This window comes from Aphelocoma coerulescens, chromosome 19, assembly GCF_041296385.1.
Source record: "Aphelocoma coerulescens isolate FSJ_1873_10779 chromosome 19, UR_Acoe_1.0, whole genome shotgun sequence".
Classification (NCBI taxonomy): Eukaryota; Metazoa; Chordata; class Aves; order Passeriformes; family Corvidae; genus Aphelocoma; species Aphelocoma coerulescens.
The window spans coordinates 4,148,120-4,171,695 of NC_091032.1; the positions used below are offsets into that span (position 1 = coordinate 4,148,120).

At 46.4% G+C, this 23,576-nt stretch overlaps 2 protein-coding genes across 2 annotated transcripts in view; one reads left to right on the plus strand and one right to left on the minus strand.

Annotated features, from left to right (window-relative positions):
• Position 1: 1 nt before the first annotated feature.
• Positions 2-9,881, plus strand: NUP88 (nucleoporin 88). Its single transcript, XM_069033382.1, has 17 exons — positions 2-235; positions 835-1,004; positions 1,609-1,734; positions 1,971-2,057; positions 2,700-2,876; positions 3,846-4,029; positions 4,451-4,601; positions 5,212-5,310; positions 5,432-5,522; positions 5,866-5,967; positions 6,880-7,038; positions 7,484-7,609; positions 8,136-8,201; positions 8,432-8,512; positions 8,830-8,956; positions 9,314-9,432; positions 9,661-9,881. Exons 1-17 carry the CDS (start codon positions 2-4, stop codon positions 9,722-9,724), a joined length of 2,163 nt encoding a protein of 720 aa, XP_068889483.1. The 3' UTR covers positions 9,725-9,881.
• A 216-nt stretch (positions 9,882-10,097) lies between these two features.
• RABEP1 (rabaptin, RAB GTPase binding effector protein 1) overlaps positions 10,098-23,576 on the minus strand; it is a 47,167-nt gene continuing 33,688 nt past the window's right edge. The window contains exons 10-18 of the mRNA XM_069033699.1: positions 22,306-22,410; positions 21,469-21,585; positions 20,156-20,254; positions 18,593-18,733; positions 17,741-17,930; positions 17,399-17,454; positions 16,867-16,965; positions 15,946-16,062; positions 10,098-14,007 (exon numbers count right to left, since the gene is read on the minus strand). Coding sequence (XP_068889800.1) covers positions 13,906-14,007; positions 15,946-16,062; positions 16,867-16,965; positions 17,399-17,454; positions 17,741-17,930; positions 18,593-18,733; positions 20,156-20,254; positions 21,469-21,585; positions 22,306-22,410 — 1,026 coding nt within the window. The 3' untranslated portion in view covers positions 10,098-13,905. The remainder of the gene's footprint in view (positions 14,008-15,945; positions 16,063-16,866; positions 16,966-17,398; positions 17,455-17,740; positions 17,931-18,592; positions 18,734-20,155; positions 20,255-21,468; positions 21,586-22,305; positions 22,411-23,576) is intronic.

Below are 23,576 nucleotides of genomic sequence, written 5' to 3' on the forward strand. Positions count from 1 at the left end.
GATGGCGGCCGAGTGCGGCCCGGCGGAGCAGTGGCGCGCGGCGCTGCCGCAGCACGCGCTGTTCGGCCGCCTCCGCGAGCGCGCGCCCGCCGCCCCCCGCCCGCCGCGGCTCCGCGACCTCCTGTGCGGGCTGGGCGCCGACCTGCTGCTCTGGGACGGGGCCGCCGCCGCCCTGCTCGCCATCGGCCTGCGCCGCCTCGGCGGCACCGACCCCGCCGCGCTCGGCCGATACCAGGTGCGGCCCGCGCCGAGGGGCGGCGGGAGAGGGGTGTGGGAGGGGATCGCGTGAGGAGAGTGGTTGTGTGAGAGGATGAGGGGCCGGGGGTGGGGATTGAGGGGAGGAGGGGCTGGGGGGGGGTGGTGTAAGGGAATAGGGGTGAGGGGGTGTTTGGGGTATGAGGGGATAAGGGGTTGTGTGGGGAGGGGCTGGGTGTGAGGGGCCGTGAGGAGAGGAGGGGCTGTGAGGGGCTGGGCGGACCGTGAGGGAAGAGGGGTGTGATGGGGCCGTGAGGGGATGAAGGGGCCGTGAGGGGATGGGGGGCTGTGTGGAGAGGGCGGGGGGGGGATGCGAGGTGTGAGGGGCCGTGAGGGGATGCGAGGTGTGAGGGGAGGAGAGCCGGGCCATGGTGGGCGCGGGGCTGAGGGGGTCTGCTCTCTGAAGGCCGCTGGGCCGTTCATTATCCGCCCTGGGGGGGTCTTTCCCCACTGCTTTGTGCCATGGAGCCGGGTTGTGCCTCATTCCGTGCCGTGTAAATCACCATCCAGAATAAAGACAAGCTGTACTTCCGTGAGCGCTTTGAACAGCTTGTGCTTCCCTGTAACATCTGTTTTCAGACCCTTCTGTGCATAAACCCGCCCCTTTTCGAGGTGCACCAGACGCTGCTGAGCCCCGCCCAGCACCATGTGGCGCTCATTGGTACCAAGGGGCTCATGGTGCTGGAGCTGCCCAAACGCTGGGGCAAGAATTCCGAATTTGAAGGTGGGAAATCCACGGTGAACTGTAGGTGGGTGAGACCTCAAGTGGTTAATGACGTCCTTGTCCTGCCACTCTTCCTGCACAGCTTTCCTTTCTTGGGGCTAGACAGATACAGAAGACACTGGTGGAAGGGACAGGATGTTTTTGGGTTGTGGGGCAGTCACAAATGAAGTTATTTTGGCTCAAGTACTTGCTGATTATCAAGTGACTTTCCAAACTTGTTGCAATTGCTGAGAAGCAAGATGCTCCTCTAATATTCTCTGGCCTTTCACAGAATCATGGAATGGTTTGGGTTGGAAGAGACCTTAAAGGCCAGCAAGTTCCAACCCCTGCCATGGACAGGGACACCTTCCGTTAGACCAAGTTGCTCCAAGCTCTGTCCAACCTTGTCTTGGACACTTCCAGAGATGGGGCAGCTTCTCCGGTGTCTTTCAGCTGCGGCAGCTAAAAGCAGATGTCTGGGGGAAAATAACAAAGGCTTCAAGTTAAAGCTGCCTCTCCAACTGTCAGAATAGTACAGATAAAGACTTTGAAACCTTTTCAGTGTCTCTAGCTCTTCTTGCCCCCCACTTCCCTTTAGAAGTAGCTTGTGTGCTTCTGCTCACAGTGCAACTTTCTGCTCTGTATTCCAGCACCATTCCTATTGCGGAACGGTTCTTCACCAGCTCGACATCCCTGACGTTAAAGCATGCAGCCTGGTACCCCTGCGACACCTTGGAGCCCCACATTGTGCTTTTGACATCAGATAACACCATAAGGTAAAACCCATTTGGGACTGATTATCTGAAGTGGATTTTTTTTTTCATGCCCAGTCTTCATTTGTCACTGGATGTTTGCATCCTGCCGTTCTTATCAGTTAGCAGTAACAAAATAGGATGGGAGGAATTTCAGGCTGAGAGGAGTTTCAGGCTGAGAGCAGCTGATGTTCCTGCATCAGCAGGGAACGTGCAGCGCTGCCAGCAGAAGGAACGTGGCTGCTGTTTCTTTCCTCCAGGTTTTACAGTCTGAAGGTGCCTCAGACACCCATCAAAGTGATTGCGCTTTCGGACACCGAGGAGGAGACTCTTACAATCAAAAAAGGGTTGGTGTGGCTTCTTGTATTTTGAAATGCTTTTGCAGAATAAGCTCAGTATTCTCAGTTGTGTTTTTAAATAATAAGTGATAAATCTGCCTGAAAATCTGATTTGAATTCTTCATAGCACAGTACCTGCACTTTTCTTTTCCTTTTCTCTCTCCTTCTCTTTCTTTCTCTCTCCTTTTTCTCTTTTCCTTTCCCTTTCTCCTTTCTTCTCTCTCCTCTCCCCCATCCCTCTAAAACAAAGTGGTGATAAACTGTACAGTCAAGTGTTTGTCAGAGCAGCAGTTTGAAAACACTCATTGACTTTCAGATGGGGTTAAGAAGGGTTTTTGAGTGAGGAATGTAGAAAATAGATCATCTTTTTATTTTCCTCTTGGCCTGGTTGGAAAGGAAAATCTCACACCACAGAGTGATGTGCCTCACAGGAAGGACTAGAACTCCTCTTTTATCCTCTGAAGCTGTGGGGACACTGCAGAACCGATGAGCCGGGAGAAGGATGTCACTTACACCCTTTGGTTGCTGGCAGTGGCACGTGGCACTGCTGGCCAGGGGCTTGGCAGGAGTTTGACAGCACATCCCTCAGGACCACGTTAAACATTGTGCTCTCAGTCCTTGCTGAGCCCAGCTCGTTCTGCCCTGTCCCAGGAGAGCCTACACCGCGTCCCTGGGGGAGACGGCCGTGGCCTTCGACTTCGGGCCGCAGGTGCCGGTGCCGAAGCACATCCTGGGCCAGCGCGGCAGCGAGGAGGTGCTGGGCTACCCCCTGTACATTCTGTATGAGAATGGAGAGACCTTCCTCACCTACATCAGCCTGCTCCAGAGGTAGGGTCCTACCCTCAGGGCTCACGGGGTGCTTGGGTGTTTGTACTGTGCTAGGGTGAGAGAGTCCTAGCTTGGCTGGGACTGTGAGGGATGCTGGGCTGAGTTATGTTGTGTTGCAGCCTGTTCTGTCTCTGTGGCAGTGCTAATAGCCTGGAATCCAAAGCAGTGTGTTGTCCTTTCTCATCCAGACATTATGGGTGCAGTTTCCACTGCTGAGAATTCACTATGCGTTATTTACCATGAGAAATCTGATATGAAGACACGGGGCTGTAAAAAGATCAGTGGGTCTAAGGCTGTTTAAGTGTATTTTGTGGCCTTCAGTTCCCAGCACAGACATCCTTAGCTTTGGATGAGGCTCACTGAGCCAGGGGCATCTTAGGAGAAAGAATATTTGAAGAGCTTAGAGGGTTCACAGGCACGTTCTGCAATGAAAAGTCAGGATGATTAATCGAGAATATAAACGTGATAGAAGAAGGTATTACTTTATAAAACTGAGAAGATGGTGCAAGACTTACAAGTTAGATGTTGTGTAGCTGAATATTGAAGTGTGGTACTTGGGTTAGAAACAGCACTGCGTGCCTCTGCACTGAGCAGATCTGTCTGCAGGCAGTGAGATGGCCTTAGTCCATCTAAAGCTCTGCCCAGAGAAATGCCACAACACAAAATGTGAAGTGCAAGAAACCAGTTAAGTAATAATTATATTGAGCTTTCCTCGAGTACGTTGTGTTCGTGTATGAAAATATTTCCTCATGAATTTTTGCAGCATAGCTTTGGTTGCTTTCAAAGCATAAAATGTAATAAAATGAGCTCCAGTTTCCCCCTGAGATCTTCCCCAAGGAGCTGCAGTCAGACTCGTAATCTGCAGCAGTCTAGTGGGCCTCAGAACTCCAAGCCATTGGGTTGTTTGACAGCCATGGGAAGTCCCTTTTTGCAGAGCTGGTGCTGTGAGCACACCCACGTTCCTTGCAGCGCTGGCAGCCTCGGGAAGCTGCTGGGCCCCCTGCCCATGCACCCGGCTGCCGAGGACAACTACGGCTACGACGCCTGCGCCGTGCTGTGCCTGCCCTGCCTTCCAAACATCCTGGTCATCGCCACCGAGTCGGGGATGCTCTATCACTGTGTGGTGCTGGATGGAGAAGAGGACGATGAGCAGGTACCTTGTCTTGGTTTGGTTTTATTTTCTGTAGAATTTTTGTTTCTTTAATCCAAGTTCCTGGCTGCAAGCTGGCAGGATGCCTGGAAGTGTGTGCCAGGTGCCAAAGCTGCATTCTTTTGGAATGAAGTAGTGAGTCTTCCTCCTGTTTCAGCTAGTCCCCGTGGCTCTCTGATACTTCTCTTTTAAATCTCAGTCCTGTGTACTGTGACAGTTGATCAGTTTTTAATCAAACTATTTGATCTAATTTAAAGAGGATTTTCTAAGAAACCCTGGGTTTGATTTAATTTTTTTTCAGTAAACTTAAACTACATTCCTTGATAATTAAAACTCTTGCCATGTAACTCTTTCTTGATGCTGTTTATGTTGGGACTCCTATTTAAATGATGTCTCAAAGAAGAATTCACAATACTCTTCACAGTCAGAAAAGTCCTGGGACCCAAGATCCGATCTTATTCCTTCCCTGTATGTGTTTGAATGTGTTGAGCTGGAACTTGCACTCAAGCTGGCAACAGGAGATGAAGAAGATCCTTTGGAGTCTGACTTCTCTTGCCCAATCAAGCTGCATCGAGGTAGGCTTGTTGTTCATCTTGTGGCTTTTAGGATCCAGCTGTTTGCATGTTCTTGTTGGTGTCAGACAAACAGGGGGCTTAGAGTAAGGATTTGCCTGATGCCCTCAATAGAGCTGTGGAAGGAGCAAGCCTGGGAGGGGCTCCAGTGTTGGCTTGAGGGCAGATTACACATGGTCACACAGTGCTAGCCCCTGTCAGCTGAGGGTTATAAAGGAGAAGTTGCTGCATCTGTGCTGACCTATGAGTGTGAGGGAGTGCTGTGGGGAGGGTGATCCTGGTGGAAGAACCTGCTTGTCCCATGGAATTGTGGGCAGGATGAAGTGTTCAGGTGTTTGGGAACAAGCAGCTTGTCAGAATGCTGGTCTGCTAGTTTTAACAATCTGCCATTGAAAACTGATCTGATTGATACAGACGAGGAGTGATAGGAAGGGTTCAAAACAACTCACCAGTATTTTAGACTCTGACACATGTAGCTCTGTTTCTGGTACTTGCACTAAGATGTTAGAGCTGACTGGATGCTAAGCTGATATACAGGATCAGCAGTGCAGGTGTGAAGGATGAGTTTTGCCCAGTTTAGTGCCAACTCTTAAATTTTCTGCTTCACTTTCAGATCCCAAATGTCCCTCTAGATACCACTGCACACACGAAGCTGGTGTCCACAGTGTGGGCTTGACATGGATCAATAAACTGCACAAATTCCTTGGTTCAGGTGAGTGAGGGAAGTGAGAAACAGCTGAACATCTGCCAGTAGCAGGCTGGTGGATGCAGGTACTACTGAATCCCTCACCCTGCAAAGTGGATCTGATGCAGCCTGACACATCTCTCTGTAGATGAGGAAGACAAAGACAGTTTACAAGAGCTGGGAGCAGAACAGAAGTGCTTTGTTGAACATATTCTTTGTACAAAACCACTGCCATGCAGGTAAAAAACCAAACCCTTTCTCAATTGCTTTCAAATCAGGAAGTTGCTATGGAAAATACTTACGATTTGTTATCTTTTGCTGCATTCTTGCCATTAAAGTAATAAAGTAAACTCAAAAGAATTCAAATAATACAACTAAGCAATTTGTGTATGAGGATTCTTCATGCACAGTTAGGGTACTAGCTTAAATTCTTGTGTTACTGTCTGAAAATCGTCTGTCAGACCAGCAGAAATTTTCACTTCCATTTACCTGACCTTGGAGCACTTCCAAAAGAGTGAACGTGCACAACTTCAGGAATAAAGAACTTTCCTGACTGGGTGCATTTTGTGTTCTTCCCTTCAGGCAGCCTGCTCCAATTAGAGGATTTTGGATCGTTTCTGACGTCCTGGGGCCCACAATGATTTGCATCACCAACACCTATGAGTGCATTACAAGGCCTCTCTTGTACGTAGTTCTCAGCTGAAGTCCATGACTGCATGGAAAGGACCAAAAAAAGGATATTCCTATTTTTCAATTATTCTTTGATTGTTTCACCCCAGGCTTCTGCACCTCTTAGGACACACAATGAAGTTTTGCTTTCTGAATGGCCCCTGGCTGAGCACTAAAGTGTTATTAGAGTAGTTACCTACTGCTGATAAGGTCTTTTTAGGGGATATAATTAATCACATCGCTTTTAGTGAGTAGTAGGACAAAAAAAATGTTCTCGATGGTATTGTTGAGGTTCTACAGTGGTGTGGATATTCTTAATGGGCTACTGAGGTTATGTGTGCATGAAAGGGGAAAAAAGGAGTAGGATTTTAGTTTGTGCTTCCAGTTACTTTCTTTGGAGGTGGTGGCAAAGATACAGAGTGCTGTAAATCTGCATTTGCACAATGAAATAAACGCCTTGAGGGGAGAACACCATTTTCAGCTTATCTTTTGCAGGACACTGTTTAACGTGGGACAGGTACCACCAGCAGAGCCAGTGTTAACATCAGGTTCTCCTGCAGACCTTTTATTTATTTCACTGTTTCCACACAGGTGGGCAGTGACCGGGCAGAGTGCTTTGTGAAGAAGGTCATGCTGCTCTTGTAGTGCCTGCTTGCCTTGTTCTGGAACATTCCTCTCCTTAAGCCAAAGGATATTTATGATTCTTGCTAGTTTGAGCCACAACCAAGCAGGTGTGGGGATGTGAGCTGTACCAACCCTGCTGGGGCTGGATTTACCACAAAACTGAAACAGCTCCTTTTAGAACCCCCTGCAGTAACACAGGAGTTGCCCAGTGGATGAGCTCCTCACTTTCAGTACCAGTTAAGCGCTGACCTGGTTTCAGTTTGCCTGGTCTGACTGTGTTCTCCCTGTGCTGTTGTGTGGCAGAAGCACTGTCCATCCTGCCTCCCCTCCCCTGCTGTGCACCAGAGAGGACAAGGACCTGACCGTGTCCCCCCTGCGCATCGTGGCCGAGTCGGAGCATTCCTTTGAGAAGCACATCCAGGGCATCCTGCAGCGCAGCTCTGCCAACCCCCTGCATCTCAAGTAAGCAAATGTGTCTTCCTGGGGCACCTGAAGTGGGAACACTTGGGAACAGTGGGTGTTCACCAGCTCCTGTTTGAACAGCACATTGCCTTGGGCATGGCGGTGCTGGGGTACAGCTCCTGCCACTGACTGGGGCCTCTGTCCATGTGGGAATGGCATCCAGTCCAGTGATGGTGCAGGCTGGGAGGGGATTGCCTGGCTCCAGCCTCCTGCTCAAAGCAGGGCTGCCTTCAGCTGATGAGCTGCTCATTACTTGGCCCATTGAGTTTGGAGTGTCTTAAGCTACCTTGGGATTTCCTCATATAAAAAAAATTATTTCTAGCAAAGGGATTCCACTGTAATCCCTCACTTGTAACAGCTCCCCCCAAGCCCTTACCATAAACACTGGGAGTGGTTTAGCCTTTCAAAGGAACGTTAGTAAGGTTGCAAAAATCTCTCTCTTAAGATCTGCAGATAAAGATGCTGCTCCTCCCCCTGAAGAATGCCTTCAGCTCCTCAGCAGAGCCACCCAGGTGTTCAGAGAGGAATATATACTGAAACAGGACCTGGCAAAAGAGGAAATTCAGCAAAGGTAATGCAAAACTCTCATAAAAATGTGCTAGCCAATGTCTCTGTGACACAGCAGCACTAAGTACTGAGCACTCACCCTCCTCTGTGGGGCTAATCCTGGTGAATGAGTAAACATACTAAATGTAAAACTAATAGTGAATACCAGAACTTAAAACGGAGTTATCAGGCAAAGTAGGGGTGAGTGTAATACTTGGTCTCTGTAGTGGATCATAGGGGAAGAAAAAAAAGGTAAAAACACACACACACACACATAAAATACTTTTCTCTTGGTGATGTCTGCCTGCCTGGGCCTGTGGGTGGCAGGAAATCTGACCTCAGCACTAATCCTGACAGAGGAGAATTGCCTTAAATCTCTGCTGCTTCAAATCACAGTCAGTTATTTACAGTTAGGACAAAATGGGAGTTTTTTCTCACCACTGGCCCCTGTTCAGTGTCTTTAGCTCTTCCCACTCCCACTTCTGTGTGGTGTAAATCCTGATTCACCTGGTTGCAAGTGGTTTGATTTCTTTTGTATGTGTTTACTTCAGAGTGAAGTTGCTGTGGGGGCAGAAGAAGAAACAGCTGGAGGATCTGAATTACTGTCGAGAGGAGAGGTGAGTGGAACCTGTCTCCTTTACCAAGTCAAAGCTCAGGAATGATGCACCGGTGGTGGCTGGGACCTGTGTGAAACAGGTGGCACGTGAAGGCATTCCCAGCCCTAATGAAGCCTGTAGGTTTGCTCCCTCCTCCAGCTGGCTTCTCCAGCTTCCTTGTCCTATGTCCACACCCTGGCCTGTCCTGTGTGTAAATCTGAAGTAGGGAACTGCTTCTCCCTTGCCTTAAGGAAAAGTCTGCGGGAAATGGCCGAGCGCTTGGCTGACAAGTATGAGGAAGCCAAAGAGAAGCAGGAAGACATCATGAACAGGTGAGTGCACATGGGGCTCCGTTTCACCTCACTCCACACGATGTTGAACAAAGTTTGCAGGTGTGGTAGAACAGAGTGGGCAGAAGCTGCTGCACTGGTTTGTTCCAAGACTGAGCTTCTGAAATTCCCTGTGCTGAGGCTTGTCTGCAGGCCCAGCCTGAGCCAAGCCCCGTGCTCAGAATGCCACCTGAGACCAGCTGGAAGGGGAAGGTGAAGCCCCTGGGACTTGGGAAGCGTGGCCAAAGCACCAAGCTGCAGGTGTTTGAGCAGAGCTGGGTACCAGGGAGGTTAACTCAGAGACATTTCTTGCTTTCAAGGATGAAGAAAGTCCTTCGGAGTTTCCACTCTCAGCTTCCTGTTCTATCTGACACTGAAAAGGATATGAAGAAGGAACTGCAGACAATCCATGACCAGCTGCAGCACCTGAGCAATGCTATCAGACAGGTGAGAGGAGGAATGACCTGGGAGGTTGCTGACAGCTCTTCACTCAGTGCTGGCAGACAGGTCCTGCCAACAACGTGATGCTGTACTTGTGTTCATCAGCAAGAGTGGGGCTTTGGGCTCTTGTTGGTACCACAGAGAGAACCTTTGCACACACTGTAAGCCCTCAGAGAGCTTCCCCATCCTCAGCCTGGCAGGGACATTTCTTCTCTTTGTGGGAAGTGCAAAAGCAGGCAGACTTGAACCCAAAAGGAACCAATTAATTGCAGTACAACACAGCAGTCTGTAATTAACAAGCTTTCACTGTGACAGGCAGGACTAGCACTGACTGGGGCCTTCTTTTTTCTCCTCAACTCCCAGGTGAAAATGAAAAAGGAATACCAACAGAAACAGATGGAGAAGGGGCGAAGCCCCCGCAAGCCCAGCATCAGCCTCAGTGCCTACCAGAGCAAGTGCATCCAAGCTGTCCTGAGAGAGGAGTAAGTGCAGCCTGGGCTGCTCCTGCACAGCCTGCGCCCTGGCACTCGCATTCAGTTCAGGGGTCTCAGGTGCTGTTTAAGCCGTGCTGCAGCTGGGGCTGGGGCTGGGGAGAGGGGCTGAAGCACAGGAGCTGCAGTTTAAGCTTCCATCTGAACTGTTTCCCTTCCTGCTCAGTTCTGCACTGCTGGGACCTGCAGCCTTCTGACTTGGGTTATATTTTCTTGAAGGGGAGAACACATCCGGGAGATGGTGAAACAGATCAACGACATCAGGAGCCATGTGAACTTCTGAGTGTCCCTGGGGAGGACCCTGCAGCGAGAGGCTGGATGAGCTTTACCTGTCCCTGGTATTCCCCCTTGTATATTTACCGTTTGTATGTTGAAGAAAACACCTTTTACTTATTTTGTAAAGAATTGTGAAATAAAATACTTTTGATAAGACTCCTCAAGGGCTGTGGTTTTCGCTTTTCTCAGGGGAAGGGGATGTGCTGCAGGTGTTTTATATTCAGGGTGTTAGAGGGTAATGCTTGCAGCTGCCCCAGGAGTGGGGATTGCTGCTCCCTGGGGTGATCCTGGGATAGTCTCCCACCCTTGCTCCATGAGGGGTTCCCTGGGGGCAGGTCTGTGGCAGGAGGCAGAGGAGAAAGACCAGAGCAGGGCACACACACACTTCAGCAGCTTTTTTTAATTTGGAACACTTTCTCCATAAAGGACACACCTTCAGTACAGTTAACAAATGGTTACACTGGAATCCTGGAGACAGCAGAATTCTACACCCACGATTGCACAGGACACCAATGGCTTGGCTCACTGGAATGCAGTATTGACTTCCAAACACTGTTTGCCTTTTGCAAAAGATGGCTCTGGAGTCCCTCTTGACATTTCAAGGCCAATTCAGTCTCTGCTGTAGACAGACTCTAGTGGACAATAAATAATTGTTGTCCCTCCCCCTTCCCCTTAGAAAAGGCGCCGTGGTGAAGCTCAGGGGGGCAGGAGTTCCTGCACTGCTAAAACGTGGCACAGCAGGAGGGAGCGGGTACCAGACATGCTGCAGGAACACTTTGTACAGGTTAGGACTATACAGGTACAGCAATGCAGACAGAACTCCACCGGGGCCCTGTTACAGCCTCCACCAACAGCCCCTGGGTCACAGCTGAGCAGGTGACACCACCTGAGCCAGGAGAACCCACCCCAGCCCCAGCCCTGCTCCACAACACCCAGAACTGGAAGGAAGAGCATTTGTTTTCTCATGTTCATGAGCAGTAACACCATCATCCATCATCCAGTGAGTATCTACACCAAGAGCTTTTCCTACACTTCATTTACAGTCTTAAATTTGCTCTGCAAATTTGGCACACACTGTCTTGTTTTGCTTTTAAAGGCCCCTTGAAGTCTGAGTTCAGCAGAAGCTCAGTTGCTGCTGCTGAAGCTTTGCTGTCCTTGCCCACGAGGGAGAGCAGTTCAGAGGGAGCACATCTCCCACCATCTCTGTGAACAGCCAGGGTTCCAATTTCAAACTGAATTGTTTAAAAGTCTGACATTAGAGCAGTTGGTGAAAAAGGTGACTCGTGTTCCAACACTTAAATGGTCACAGCTGGTACTGAGACAGGAGCACAGGTGTTCGGGGGTGTGATGGAACAGGGTGGTGAAAAGGAAAAGAACCATGCAAGAACTGCCTGCCCATCCTCTCCAAACCAAAGGAAGTTCCTTCCAGGACTGGTGCAGTGCCTGGTTCACAAACAAGGAAAAGCCAGCAGTGCACACCCCCCAGGCCTGCAGATCTGCATTTGGGAACAGCTCCATGGGTGCTGGGGCTATGCAGGAGCCCAAACCACTTGCCCTGCTCGCCTCCTTCCTGCAGCCATGACCTCACCCTGACACCACCACACCTGGGAAAAGCTGTGCCAATGAGCCATAAAAACACACCCAGGGAAAGCCACCCAGCCCTGGACTGCCTGAAACCCTCTGACCCAGCCACAGCCAGGGGTGCTCAGAGCAGACAGGGCTGCTGAGAACAGGCCAGACACAGGGATCAGTAAGGGATGCTGCAAGGCCAGGAACAGCCCTTCCCCTGCTCTCTCACACTGGGACCAGCCAGAAACACAACCAAAAAATATTTTACTGTGAAAGACTTCAAGGTGCAGTTCCTCAAGTGCTCAGCTTGCTGAAGAGGGTACAGGATGTGGTGTCGTTTTGCCATACAAGAGGCTCCCTTACACCTCCTGCACAGGTGAAGTAGTCACCAGTTACAGTAACTCTGTAACCAGTTACACATTTGGTTTTGGGAAGGGAGGGTGGGAACAGAGAAAAACACTTTCCTTTCTGTTCTGCAGCTCCTACTAAAGGCCTGTAGTTTTGTCTCCAAAGTTTACCCAACCATTGGAAAACTGAATGAAAAACATCTGGTCCTGGATTTATGCATCAGGACTCAGCTGCTGTCACCCCCAGTTCAGCAAATAGTGAGAAAGGTTAAAAAATCCCTAATCTGGTAATAGCCAAAAACTGAAGGCCCAAGCCACACTTCAATGTCACCTTTATGCAAAAGTACCATCTTTAGACATGAGAGCTCTGCCATCTGTTAGTCTGGTCATTACTAAGGTGAGAAAAATTACTTTTGGGTGTCAGGATTACAAAGGGAATTAATTGCTAGGATGAATAAAATGCTTTAATTCTTGTAATGAGTGGCAAGGAATTGAGCTTGTATGATGCTTTTTTGGCTGTTTTTAAGGCATTCCTCTTCAAAACCACTGGTTCTGACTTTATGTCAGCAGCAGGATATACACTGCTAAAAATAGGATCTAAGCACTTTAAAATATATCATGTGCATTGCAGTTTTGAGAATTTTCTGTCACTTTTGAAGGTGATGAAGAAAAGCAGATCTCTGGCCAAGTATGTGAAGAAAAAACAGCAAGGAATGGAGGAAAAACTAAGTAGTTTTGGACAGTGGGATCTGCTCCTTCAGCCTCCTTTTTTGTTGTAAGTTCAAGAATTGGGTTTGTACCATCAGGATCATCAACACCTGCAACCGTTCAGGAATCCATCCAGCTGCGGGCATGGAACTCGAGCAGTGGAGGAGGAGAAGGAGGAGGAGGAGGAGGAGGAGGAGGAGGAGGAGGAGGAGGAGGAGGAGGAGGAGGAGGAGGAATGCTCATCTTACCCCTTCACATTTATAGAACAAGAAACCCAAACCTGACAACTGAGTGATCACGAGAATGTCCTGCCTCTGCTGCCACATTGCTCAGTGTAATTGAACTGTCTGGGAGCAGAACCAGGGGGCAGCCCAGGAGCCACCTCGGAGCAGTGCCAGGACACCAAAGAGCTGCACTGTCCCCTCCAAGCTGCAGCAGCACAATCCTGCAGCTCCTGCACGTCTGTGCCCTGGCTGGGAGTGGTTCCCTGTTTCCTGACACGAGGCTGACCCAGCAGAGGGGTCGGGCCCACAGCTTCATTCTGCCCTCAATACCTTCCCCAGAGAGCTCCTGCCTTCACACCTGGGGTCACCCCCAGAGCAGAGCACACCTGCAACCCCTCAGGCCAATGCTCAGACATGCACACGACTTTTACCAGCTTTTTTCTGTTTGGGTTTTTTGTTTGCTTGTTTTTGGTTTTTGTTTTCCACAAAGAAGGGATCCCAGGCACTGCTCAGCTTTAGAGATGAGAAACAACCAGTTGTAGCTCCATATTCTAAATTACATTTGTGAAAAGAGATTACAAAACAGTGCATTTCTTGTGCTTTTCTTTCAGTATCTGAATTCAACAGAAAAATGGCAAGGAGCTAAATTCTCAGTACAGTTTTCTTTTTTTTTTGGATTAGCATTTCTCTGTTCAGGAGATACACAGCTCACTCATATCCACATTTCAGCAGCATTCAGATTCTTCACAGAGCCAATGGTTTTAAAAAAAAAAGTACTGAGTTATGAAATAAGATCAATATCCAGTGTCCTGCTAATAAAGTCATATTTTAATATAAAATATTCATACAGCATACTCTACACCTCATTCTCTCTGCTAGCTGAATACTGTTACTGACTATTCAAACAGAAAAACTTCAACCACTTTGCTCTTCAACATTTTGGAGGGACAATACAGTTTCCAGCAGCTACTTTGATCACAGTAGTGGGGGAAAGGACAGAGGGACAGACAGGGGTATAATGTTCCAAAACTCTATATTAGGTTACGAAGTCGGCTGAAAGAGGGAAGTTTTTCAGAATGTAAGGACTGATCCCACTCAGTGGAACACGAAACACTGCACTCATTAGTGTTTCCATTAGAAAGTTCTCCTTCCTACACTACAAGTCACCCTTGTGCTCTCTTCCTGCCCAGTACAAAACCTTTTTCCCCTCTAGAAACAAAACTTAAGTCATTGCTCCCCTCTGTTGTCTTCTGCTCTCTCGGTTAGAGTTAAATAATAATTAATGTTGCTATAAAGATGAGTTAAAAACCCCAGCCACAGCCTCGGAGCCCATCAGGGTGTCATGTTTCAGGGAGCTGATTAATGTCCGTCAGTTTTGTGTCGTTCAGGATTGCACGGATTCTCTCCAGGGAATCTGCCTGCCGGATCCGCTCCAGCTGCACCTGCAGGGAACCAACAGAGGCACCGCAGTCAGCAAAGGCTGCAAGAGCTCAGACCCACACCCAAAGGGAGCCTCCGAGGGATCAAACATCACCAGGGGCTGAAGGAATGCAAGGGGTGAAGGAGCACAAGCTTAATCTGGGCCCAAGAATGGGAGGAAGGAAGACAAGAGGCAGGTGTGATTTTACAATAAAGCCCCACTCCCTGGGCAGCTCCATCACCATCACTCTGTGTTTTGTCTCATGTCCAGTCACTGACTGGAGATGTGCAAAGTAAACCTTCCCAGGAAGAATGTAAAGGAGCAGCCCAACATGTGCCTTGGAGCCTCTCAAGATCACATCCAAAATACTCTTGGAGCAACCATCCCGTTTCCAAGCTCACTCCTTGCTTTGCTGATAACCCAGTTTAAGGTATTTTTTAAATGCTGAAAAAGGGCCCAGCAGAACTGTGGTGAAATCAATGCAAAGAGAGCACAAGTGATTTCTTTATCACACTCAAACTTTCACATTCTTTGCAATAGGATCTGGGCTTTCAGTTATAAATTCCCAGCTCGCATTTAAGGTGGTTTTTAGCCTTTCCTCTGAAATGCTCATAACTAATTTGGCCAGTGGACCCCCTCACACAAGGGGTACCTGTCCAGGCTCTCACTGACAAGGCCAGGGAAGGGAATAACCCCACCAAGAAACCACAATCCTCCTTTGATGGTCATCTCACACTGCACAGTGCACGTGGCACAAACCACTGCTTACACTGGAACACAACCTGACGTGCAATAACTGCTTAGGGCAGAAAGAAAACACAAAACACAGAGCTACAATTCTTACTGAGCTCATACTGAAGGTTTACTAAACTACCTGCAAGTTGTGGAAGAGTCCACCACACATCTTCAAAGTGGTGGCCATGTTTGCTCTAAGAGCTGCATAAACCAGTGCCTGCAGGACTTTAAAAAACAGAGCAGATGATGACTAACAAGAAGCAACTTCCCCAGGCAGGACAACTCAACAGTCTCCTTTGTCCTACCAACTCCTGCAGACACAGACAGAGCCACAGAGCACAGATCTCTATTATCCATCCAGCTAAACTGTGTCTAGTGAACAAACCTCCCACATTCTGGGGTTAATTTTCCAAGTAAACCTGAATGCCTGACTCAGAAAATGTGTGGTTTGAATTCTGCTGGATGTCACTGAGCAGCCTGGCCAAGGACTCCAAGGAGATGGGGGGCTGAAATTCAGCACCTGCTCTGTGAGCAAAGTTGGAACATAAATGGGGTGCAAACCCTGGGAACACAGACCCTGAAGGTGAGCCCAGTCCAGCCTGGCCTCCCAAGCACAGACATTCCCTCTGAGCACAAACAGCCTGACAAACCAGAACCAGCCTCAGGGACACCCCTGACAAAACCCCTCCCTTCAGCCACCTCTTGGCATCTCACATCAACCACAGTTCCACTTGGTGAAGGAAATACAAGGATAACAACAGTGACAATAGCAAGAACAAGACTGTTGGGATGTATAAACAGAAAGCAGGAACTGTTAACATGAAGAACCATTTCATATATTCACATCAAACAGTACCAGTGCCTTACTCTGTCCTCAAATATTTGCACCTGAATGATTTGCTATGAGAGTATCACATTGGAAACATCAGGAGATGGACAAGGAAAAACACAGGTCTGGAAGAGCCATCATTTATGGCTCTACACAGTTTATTTTAGTACAAAACCTGAAAATTGGCTGGAACCAAGTAATCAGAATACAATCCAAATAGCTTTAATCATAATATCATATCAGGAGTACCTGATCACTTTATTACACTAACAAATTCTAAAATAAATCATAAATACCAAGGTAAGAAAATTTACAACTGCCATTTTTTACTTTACACAGCTGTGTAGAAATAATGAAACTAAAGTAGCCCCCCACAAATTGATTGGACTCTCTTACCTGAAGTGTCTGAGAAAGCTTTACAAAGTCTCTCTGCACTTGCTCACTGACATCTAATTCAGTCTGCAACCGCTGAGCTTTGTTCTTCTCTTCAAACACCAGCTGCTCAAGGTTGGCCTGAGGAGGAAAAGATTCTTTAGGCTTGAACTGAATAAAAATCAGCAGCTTGTATAAACTGATTAAAGTTCTGATTAAAGATACCAGAGCAAAGCAGCACAGTATTCACAGGGTCTTGACAACAAACTACACCAGTCTTTCCACACCTCAGTTTTCCAAAGTGCAAAATCAGGGGCTAATACCCATTAACAGGTGTCAATAGACTGGTTAAAGCATGAAAAAGCCCAAAGTCTTTTAACAGAACCATGACCTGGGATCTCAAAATACAAAGGCAGAGTTCTGAGTTTTAGTGAAGTAAGTTCATGGTAAGGGCAGTAATTTGCTGCTGGAAGTGTAATTGTCTTGCCATCCTGAGCTTTAGTCAGAAAAGTGTTTGGGGAAAGGGCATAAAAAACCAAAACCACAACAAGAGAGGGCAGAGAGCAAGTGCTCAGACCATGATTAATTCACTTGAGTGCTGAAGTAGAGCCCCTTCCTCCAGCAACCACAAGAAAACACTGCTTCAAAAGCATCAAAGCATTCAGCCCAAGGTTTGGTTATCACGCTCTCAGCAGGCAGGAATGTTCCTGAGGCTTAACTTGGGAGGGCAATCCAAGGGATATTCAAGTGAGCACAATTCAGACCCACCCCAGTGAAAACAGGGGTGAGGATTTAAACCACATCCAGAGGACATTATTTCCCTGCCACTTTCTTACTCACATTCAAAAGCTTCTTTTTTTCATTCTTAGGTAGTGCCACATTCTCTGACACAGCTGCTCATCACAAAAGATGCAGATACACTTCACATCCAGACATCATAGCTACCTTTGCTGCAGTCTCCTTCTTCAGCTGTTCTTCTAGAGTGTTCTTTGCCTCCTGCAAACTCTCCAGCTGCTGCAGGTTTTCCTGTGAAGAACTTTCCAACTGTATAATAATAACATAAAAAAATATTAACTGCACTTCCTAACATTTCCATCTCCCACGGTCCCTCCATAAGGAAGTCTAAGTATCTTTCTGGGACTCAGAAACACACCCAAATAATCTCTTTCAGGGGCAGAGAAAACACCTGAAAAACATCTTTCTCTCCATTTATTTATTTTTGGAGCTGGAGAGAAATGTCCAAACCTGACATTTTAGGTCAGTGTTATGTAGCTCAGTATGAGTTAGGAATTAGTTAATCCAATATTTAGGTTACAGATTAATAAAACAGATCAAACACCTTTTAAGGAACAGAACTATGAATGTGTCCTGTTCCTACACTGGGATCAATACAGGAAAGAAAAATAAAAAAAACCTTTATTAAAAAAAAAACCAAAAAATCACCAAAAATCTCACAGTGAAAGGGCTTCCTTCTTACCTGCTCCTTTTCCACTTTTATTCTTTCCAGTTCAGCTTTTAAACTGGAAATGGAAGCTGAAAAACAAGAATATTAAAGCTTAAATGCAAGAAACATGGGAAATTGTTCATACCCTGTTTACTTCTGTTAATATTTAAGGGAAAATAAGCTCCTGTTACATCAAAGGTACCTCAAAAGCAAACAAATAATTGTACTTTTATTTTCAGCTGCACAGCTCTGGTGTCTCTGCTATCAAAAGTGGACAGTATTTAGAATTCAGGTAAGTCTACTACAAAATCAAGTCTTTGTGCATCTTATTAATTTCTAATATTCCTATTTTGAGACTGTTTTGCCCCTGCTTACCTATTTCCTCTTTGCAATTCTCTATTTCCAGCTGTAGAGTTTCTTCTATATTTTCCTTCAAATATTGTTCAGCTTGGATCTGTTCTTTCAAGAACAGGATCTCTGCCTTCAGCTTCTCCTCGAGGTGATCTGCTGCTGTCCTCACACTGATGATGTCTTCCCTGTACTTCAGGATCAGCTCACGGAGCTCCTGGATCAAGGATTAGCAGAGATGTGCATTTTGCTGCCCCACAGCCCCAGCCCTGGGGTATCTGCACAAGGACAAAGCTGTGCTGCCCCAGGGTCTGTCCCAGCATCCCACACCCTGCTTCCAGCAAGGTGCTCCACTCACAGTTGGCTTGGCCACAGGAAATGAAAACACAGCAAGATTCACATCCCCACAGGTTTATGATGCTCCCCCTGCCCTTCAGCCCCCCCCCCAAATCTTTTAGGCTTAAAGGAAGGGAGTGGCCATGAAAGGAATCATTATTCAAGGCTTTGGATTATTGCTGGTCTTAAGTGGACAGAAGTGATTGACTTCACTTGAATTATTGAATCAATACAGTGAGGCCCTGGCGACTGAACACTTGTGTGCCCAGTTGGAAAATACAGCTTGAACTGGCTGAACTGGGCCAAACCCACACTCCACTGACCACAGAGCAGCTGTCAGGCCACAGTTAACTGGTTTTACAATCCATCCACGCCCTGAAGCAGGCATGGCACAGGGGGATCACACTCATTCACAGACTTAGAGGGTTAAAATCCCAGTTACTGTTCTTTGTGCTATTTGAGACAACTTTTTGATAAAGAATAATATTCCAGTGAGATCAAGTCACAAGCACTGTCGGTGTTAATGATTTAAAAATGTTTTACCTCTGCTGCTTCTGGTAGAATGAAATCTTCAGCCTGCTGTAAGGACACATGCAAGCTGTGCTTTCCTTGAAGACTTTCATTATCTTTTTGCAGTCTCACCAACTCTTCTGAAACCTGCTCCCTTGACTGTGTCAGGACAGCCTCCAATGCAAAGAAAAGCATAAATTCACACTTAGGGTCATGCTCAGATCTCTTCTGCCCCATTTACTTCCACTGCTTTCAAAAGTCTGGTGAACTGATATTCTTTGTAAAGAAGGGAAACAAAATGGTGGTGTGGATCAACACAACCAGTTCCCTCTTGCATGGCCTATGCACCAGAAATAAAGGCAAGGACAGCTTTAAATGTCCAGGCAGAGAGGAGGAAGCCAGTGATAAGTACAGCTTTGCACAGTCTCCCACTTTCCTCCTGTGTTTATCCATTAGCTGGCTGTGCTCAGAGAGGGGAGGGAGGGTGGGAATCACATGTGCATTCAGGAGCTGGCAGGGATGTTTATTAACAGCACCTCAGCACGCAGCTGTAAGAGCAGGTTATCCAAAAACCTGAAACATTCACCCTGAAACTTTCCATGGTGGGTGTCTGCCTCCCACTGTCCTCTGAGGAAAGCATCAGAACAGCTGATCCCACGGAAAGAAAAGGGATGAAGAGGGCATGGCTTTGCTTCCATTACAAAAGAAAAGAATCCAGTGAACTCTTCCAAGAGGAATGGAAATGGGGAACCAGGAGCAATGGCAGGAGCTGTGTTATAGAGGGGCAGCAGGAGAAGCAGACTCAGATCAGCACAGTGTCTGAATCTCCTGCACATCCATAAGATGTGCTCTCATGCAGAGCACCTGATGGAGCATCTCTGCAGGCAATGTCCTGATGTCCTACACACAATCCCAGACCCCAGAAATGCAATACTGGGGTCCATGAGGATGAATTCTCTTGGTCCCCCACAAATGCTGCGCCAGGGAGGAAAAAAGACAAGACTTGATTCTGATATAGAAAGGAATTAATTGCTCCAAGGAAGTCAAACTTAGCTCTGGAACATGAGGTCCTCTTCCTATTCTCTGGCTTAATTCCAACAAGATGCTCAAAAATAATTTAAAAAATTAAGTTCCCATACATATCTCTCCCTGGGTGTTAGGGCTGATATTTTAAGTCTGACCTGCAACAACACTGATCATTCATCTCTAAAACTCGAGAAAATATTCACTAATGATGGTACTTGTGATGAATCCTAAAACCAGTCTTGAGAAAATCTACTGTCTTCAGATTTGAGGTGAAATTAAGATACTGAAGAGGCATGGAATTAGATAATGAATAAGGGGAACAGAAGTTGACCAGTGATCTCCACACTCCTGAATGTGCATGAACACAGACAGCAGCACAGAATGACACAAACGGTTCCAGCTCCAGCCCTTGCCATCAGAGCTCACTGAACCAGGCCCTTTGCAAGTGAAGATGCTCAGTCCTCTCCAGCCAGCTGTGGCTGGGCAGACAAAGCCTTTTACAGACACACTGAACTCCCAGGGTCACACAAACAGGGCTGGACAAGGATCTCTGGAATTAACCTGCCTTACCATTTGCTCCTGGACACTCCTCTTGGCTTGCAGAAACGCCTGCTGCAGCTCACTGAGGAAATTCTCTGACTTCTGACACTTGGCCATGAGCAAGGAGATCTTAAAGAAAGAAAACCCAGACAGACATGTAAGAAATAAAGCATGGAACAGATTCTGAAGAAGAAATAACCACACCAGTTCTCTCGCCTGTTATCATTACTAATAATACTTTGAAATTTCAAACTAATCCACTGAAGTTTATGTTAATTCTTCTCTCAATAAAGCAGGAATGCAGATCCAGGCACTAAGGACAGATTAAAGACAGTTTCTGCAATAACAATATTTTTATATTCTATTTACCAAACTCTGAATCAACAGTTAATTCTATTAAAATTTAAATGTATGCCAGTTCAGAAACACTGAAGGGAAATTGAAGAGTTTTTAACTAAGTTTTCAGTGTTTTTTGAATTTTTGTACCTTTCTCTGAGAGCACCCACCTTCATAAACTTCACAAGTCATTCCACAACAACACATGTAAGATGAAGCATTACTTAACTAACAGCCAGAACAACATAAGAACATATTCCCATTGTCTAAGCTGGACTTTGTCTTCTAATGACTAAGTAAAAATACTGGGTGGGATGGAAGAGAGAAAGCTCCAGCTCAAGTGAAGTAAATTCAGTGTCTTGTACACAGCATGTACCTACTATAATCTTTAATAGGCCAAAGATGATGACTTTTTTCCCTTTTTAACTATGACTACCACCCATTATATTCGGCTTCATTGTTCCAGAAGAATTAGGTACACATCTCAGACTGAAAAATCTTTCCAGTGGGCCCTTATTTGAAAGGAGTTCAGTGCATATTTTAGCCCTGCTACTGCCTGCTCAGCTCCTCATCAACTGCATTCTTCACCCCAAGTCCATTACCTGGGAGTCAAGTATTGATAAGAGCAAGTGGTGGGAAAGGACCACTCTTCTACCAACAAGGCTGTGCCCAGAGCACAGGGCTCCTTTTGCATGTTTGGGCCATTTCATACACAGGTCACTCCAAAACTCAAACATTACTCAAATTTCTATTGCCACTCCATAATGGATTTCAAGATTAGAGATGATATTTTAAGGCCAAAATTGGGTAACACGGTATTAAAGACATAACAGATTTATCTAGAAACCGTGGCAGAATCAGGTGGAGCATAACTAACCCTAGAAATTCTCATTTGTGTTGCCTCTACAGCCAGTAGGCCATCCATATCTAACAAAACACAAGTTCTTGTTACACACTTTTGAAGAACATTTCGTGATTCCTGGATCTCAATTACCAAATGCTTGTACCTGATTAGAGGAGTCTTCAGCACTTTGTTTCATGTAATCCTCCAATTCCTGTTTATCTTTCATTGTCTTTTCCAGCTGGTCATTAGCCTGCCTCAGCATCACCTGCAGCTTTTTCACCTGTATTGTCACAACAAAATTAATTCATTTTCCATTCTCTTGGGGAGCATTTATTTCCTGAAGCCCTTCACTCCCCAAAACATAACATAAAATCTCTCAAAAATCCTATGTAATCCAGAAGTTCCTTTGTTGTTGAAACAGCCTCCAGCACAGATTATCCCTCTAAGGAAACACAGGACATCAAACTGCACTGGAGCATGGCCATGTAATAACTTCAATCACTTATTTCAAAGCAGAATGTGACTCATACCTTCCACACCCATCTGCAAATTGTTCTTTGGTATATGGCAGGAAACAAATATCCTCCAAGACTTAAAAGTCATTTTATGCTGCTAGGATGAGGTCCTTTTCTGTTAACAGTTCTTACAGTATCAAAGATAATAGAATTTAATGCATGACAAGCATTTTAAAATATCAATTATTAAAGATACTGACTTCAGCATGGGCATAATACTTTTTATAGAACACTGCCTTTACTGCATGGTCTTACAGCATCAAATAAAGTGGCTCTTCAAGGTGAATCCTTAAGAACGTACATGTTGGTATTTATGACCACACAATAATAACAAATCAAGTTATGTCAATAACATGTCAAGTTATCCAGTATGTTGATATTGCTCAATTAAAATCAAGGAATAAAACAGCAGATAGTTCATTGTTGCATCCTTAGTAGTTCAAAAAGCTGCAAAAGCCTGGCTAAAGTAATGAGAGAAATCCCACCTGGTCTCTGGTCTCAGCCTCCTGGATCTGGATACCTTGCAACTGCTTCTCATAATTGGAGCACATATCACAGCGCCTGCCCAGCTTGTTCCCTGCATTCTGCACCTGCAGAACACAGAGTCAGCACCTGCCATGTCCAGGGAAGTCTCCAGGGAGTGCAGGAGTGCTGCACACACTCAAGGGTGATGTATGACCACAAAACGTTACAGATAAAAGACAGAGGCAGAATCGTGTAATGGCAGGACTGAGTTGCTTTAAAGTGAAGGGTAACTCAAATCAGCTGTGGGCTATCAGCTTTTCCTGCCATGGGTCCCACCATTAGCACAAAAAGCCATGACAAAGAGCTCATCAAGTCACTATTGTGTCCTTTGGACAAACAGAAACCAAACAGGAGAAGAAAATAACAGTGTTGGGGCAGGCAGCAGGGAAACCAAGAGTAAACCTGCTGCCATTCTGGAGCTGCAGTGGTTTTGGCCAAGGGGACAAATGGAAGTTTTATCAAAGTTCCAGCTGCAGGTCAAGTTTGAGCTGAATCTGTATTTGTATTTACTGCTCCATGTCCAACCCACAGCAATTGGCATTCACACCCCAGCGTGTGCTCCAGCCTCCAGGATCATGTGGGAAGCTGCATTTCTGTTCTGGATTCTGAGAAAGGGCTGAAGTAAAGTGTCATCAAAATGTCAACAGGGCAAGGAAATATTCAAGAGTAGGAGTTTAACGCAGCTCTGAGCTCAGGATGCTGTAATTTCTCCAGATATAGCAAATCAGTAGGAAAACAACAACAACAACACAACTTTACAACAGGTTTGGAGAGACCTCCTAAGCAATGATTTGCACTAAGTTAAATTTCAACAAATTGAGAAAAAAAAAAAAAAAATCAGTACTTCTTCATTTCATCTGTCCTTCATCTGGCCTTTTCTCCTTCACTACATTCTTATATTCTTTGTTTTACTCCCATCTTGTCTTCCTTTTCACCCAGCCTGGATTGTTATCTCCCCCCATCTTTTCTTCCCCCTAAAGTGTTGCTCCTTGGTGTCTTTTCTTCTGAAAGAGAAACCACAGGAAACCCTAAATACTCTCCTTTTCAGCAAGAAACCAAATGCAAATTTTGAACTGGCATCATATAAAGCTGCTGAAAAACTGACAGGCAGAACACCCAGAAGCAACAATTTCCTTGCTCATCCACACTGCAACTGGCCCAGGGCTTAATCTAATCTGCTGCTTGTTGCTCTCAGAAATGGGTTTCTGATGATGCAAGTCCCCAACAATTT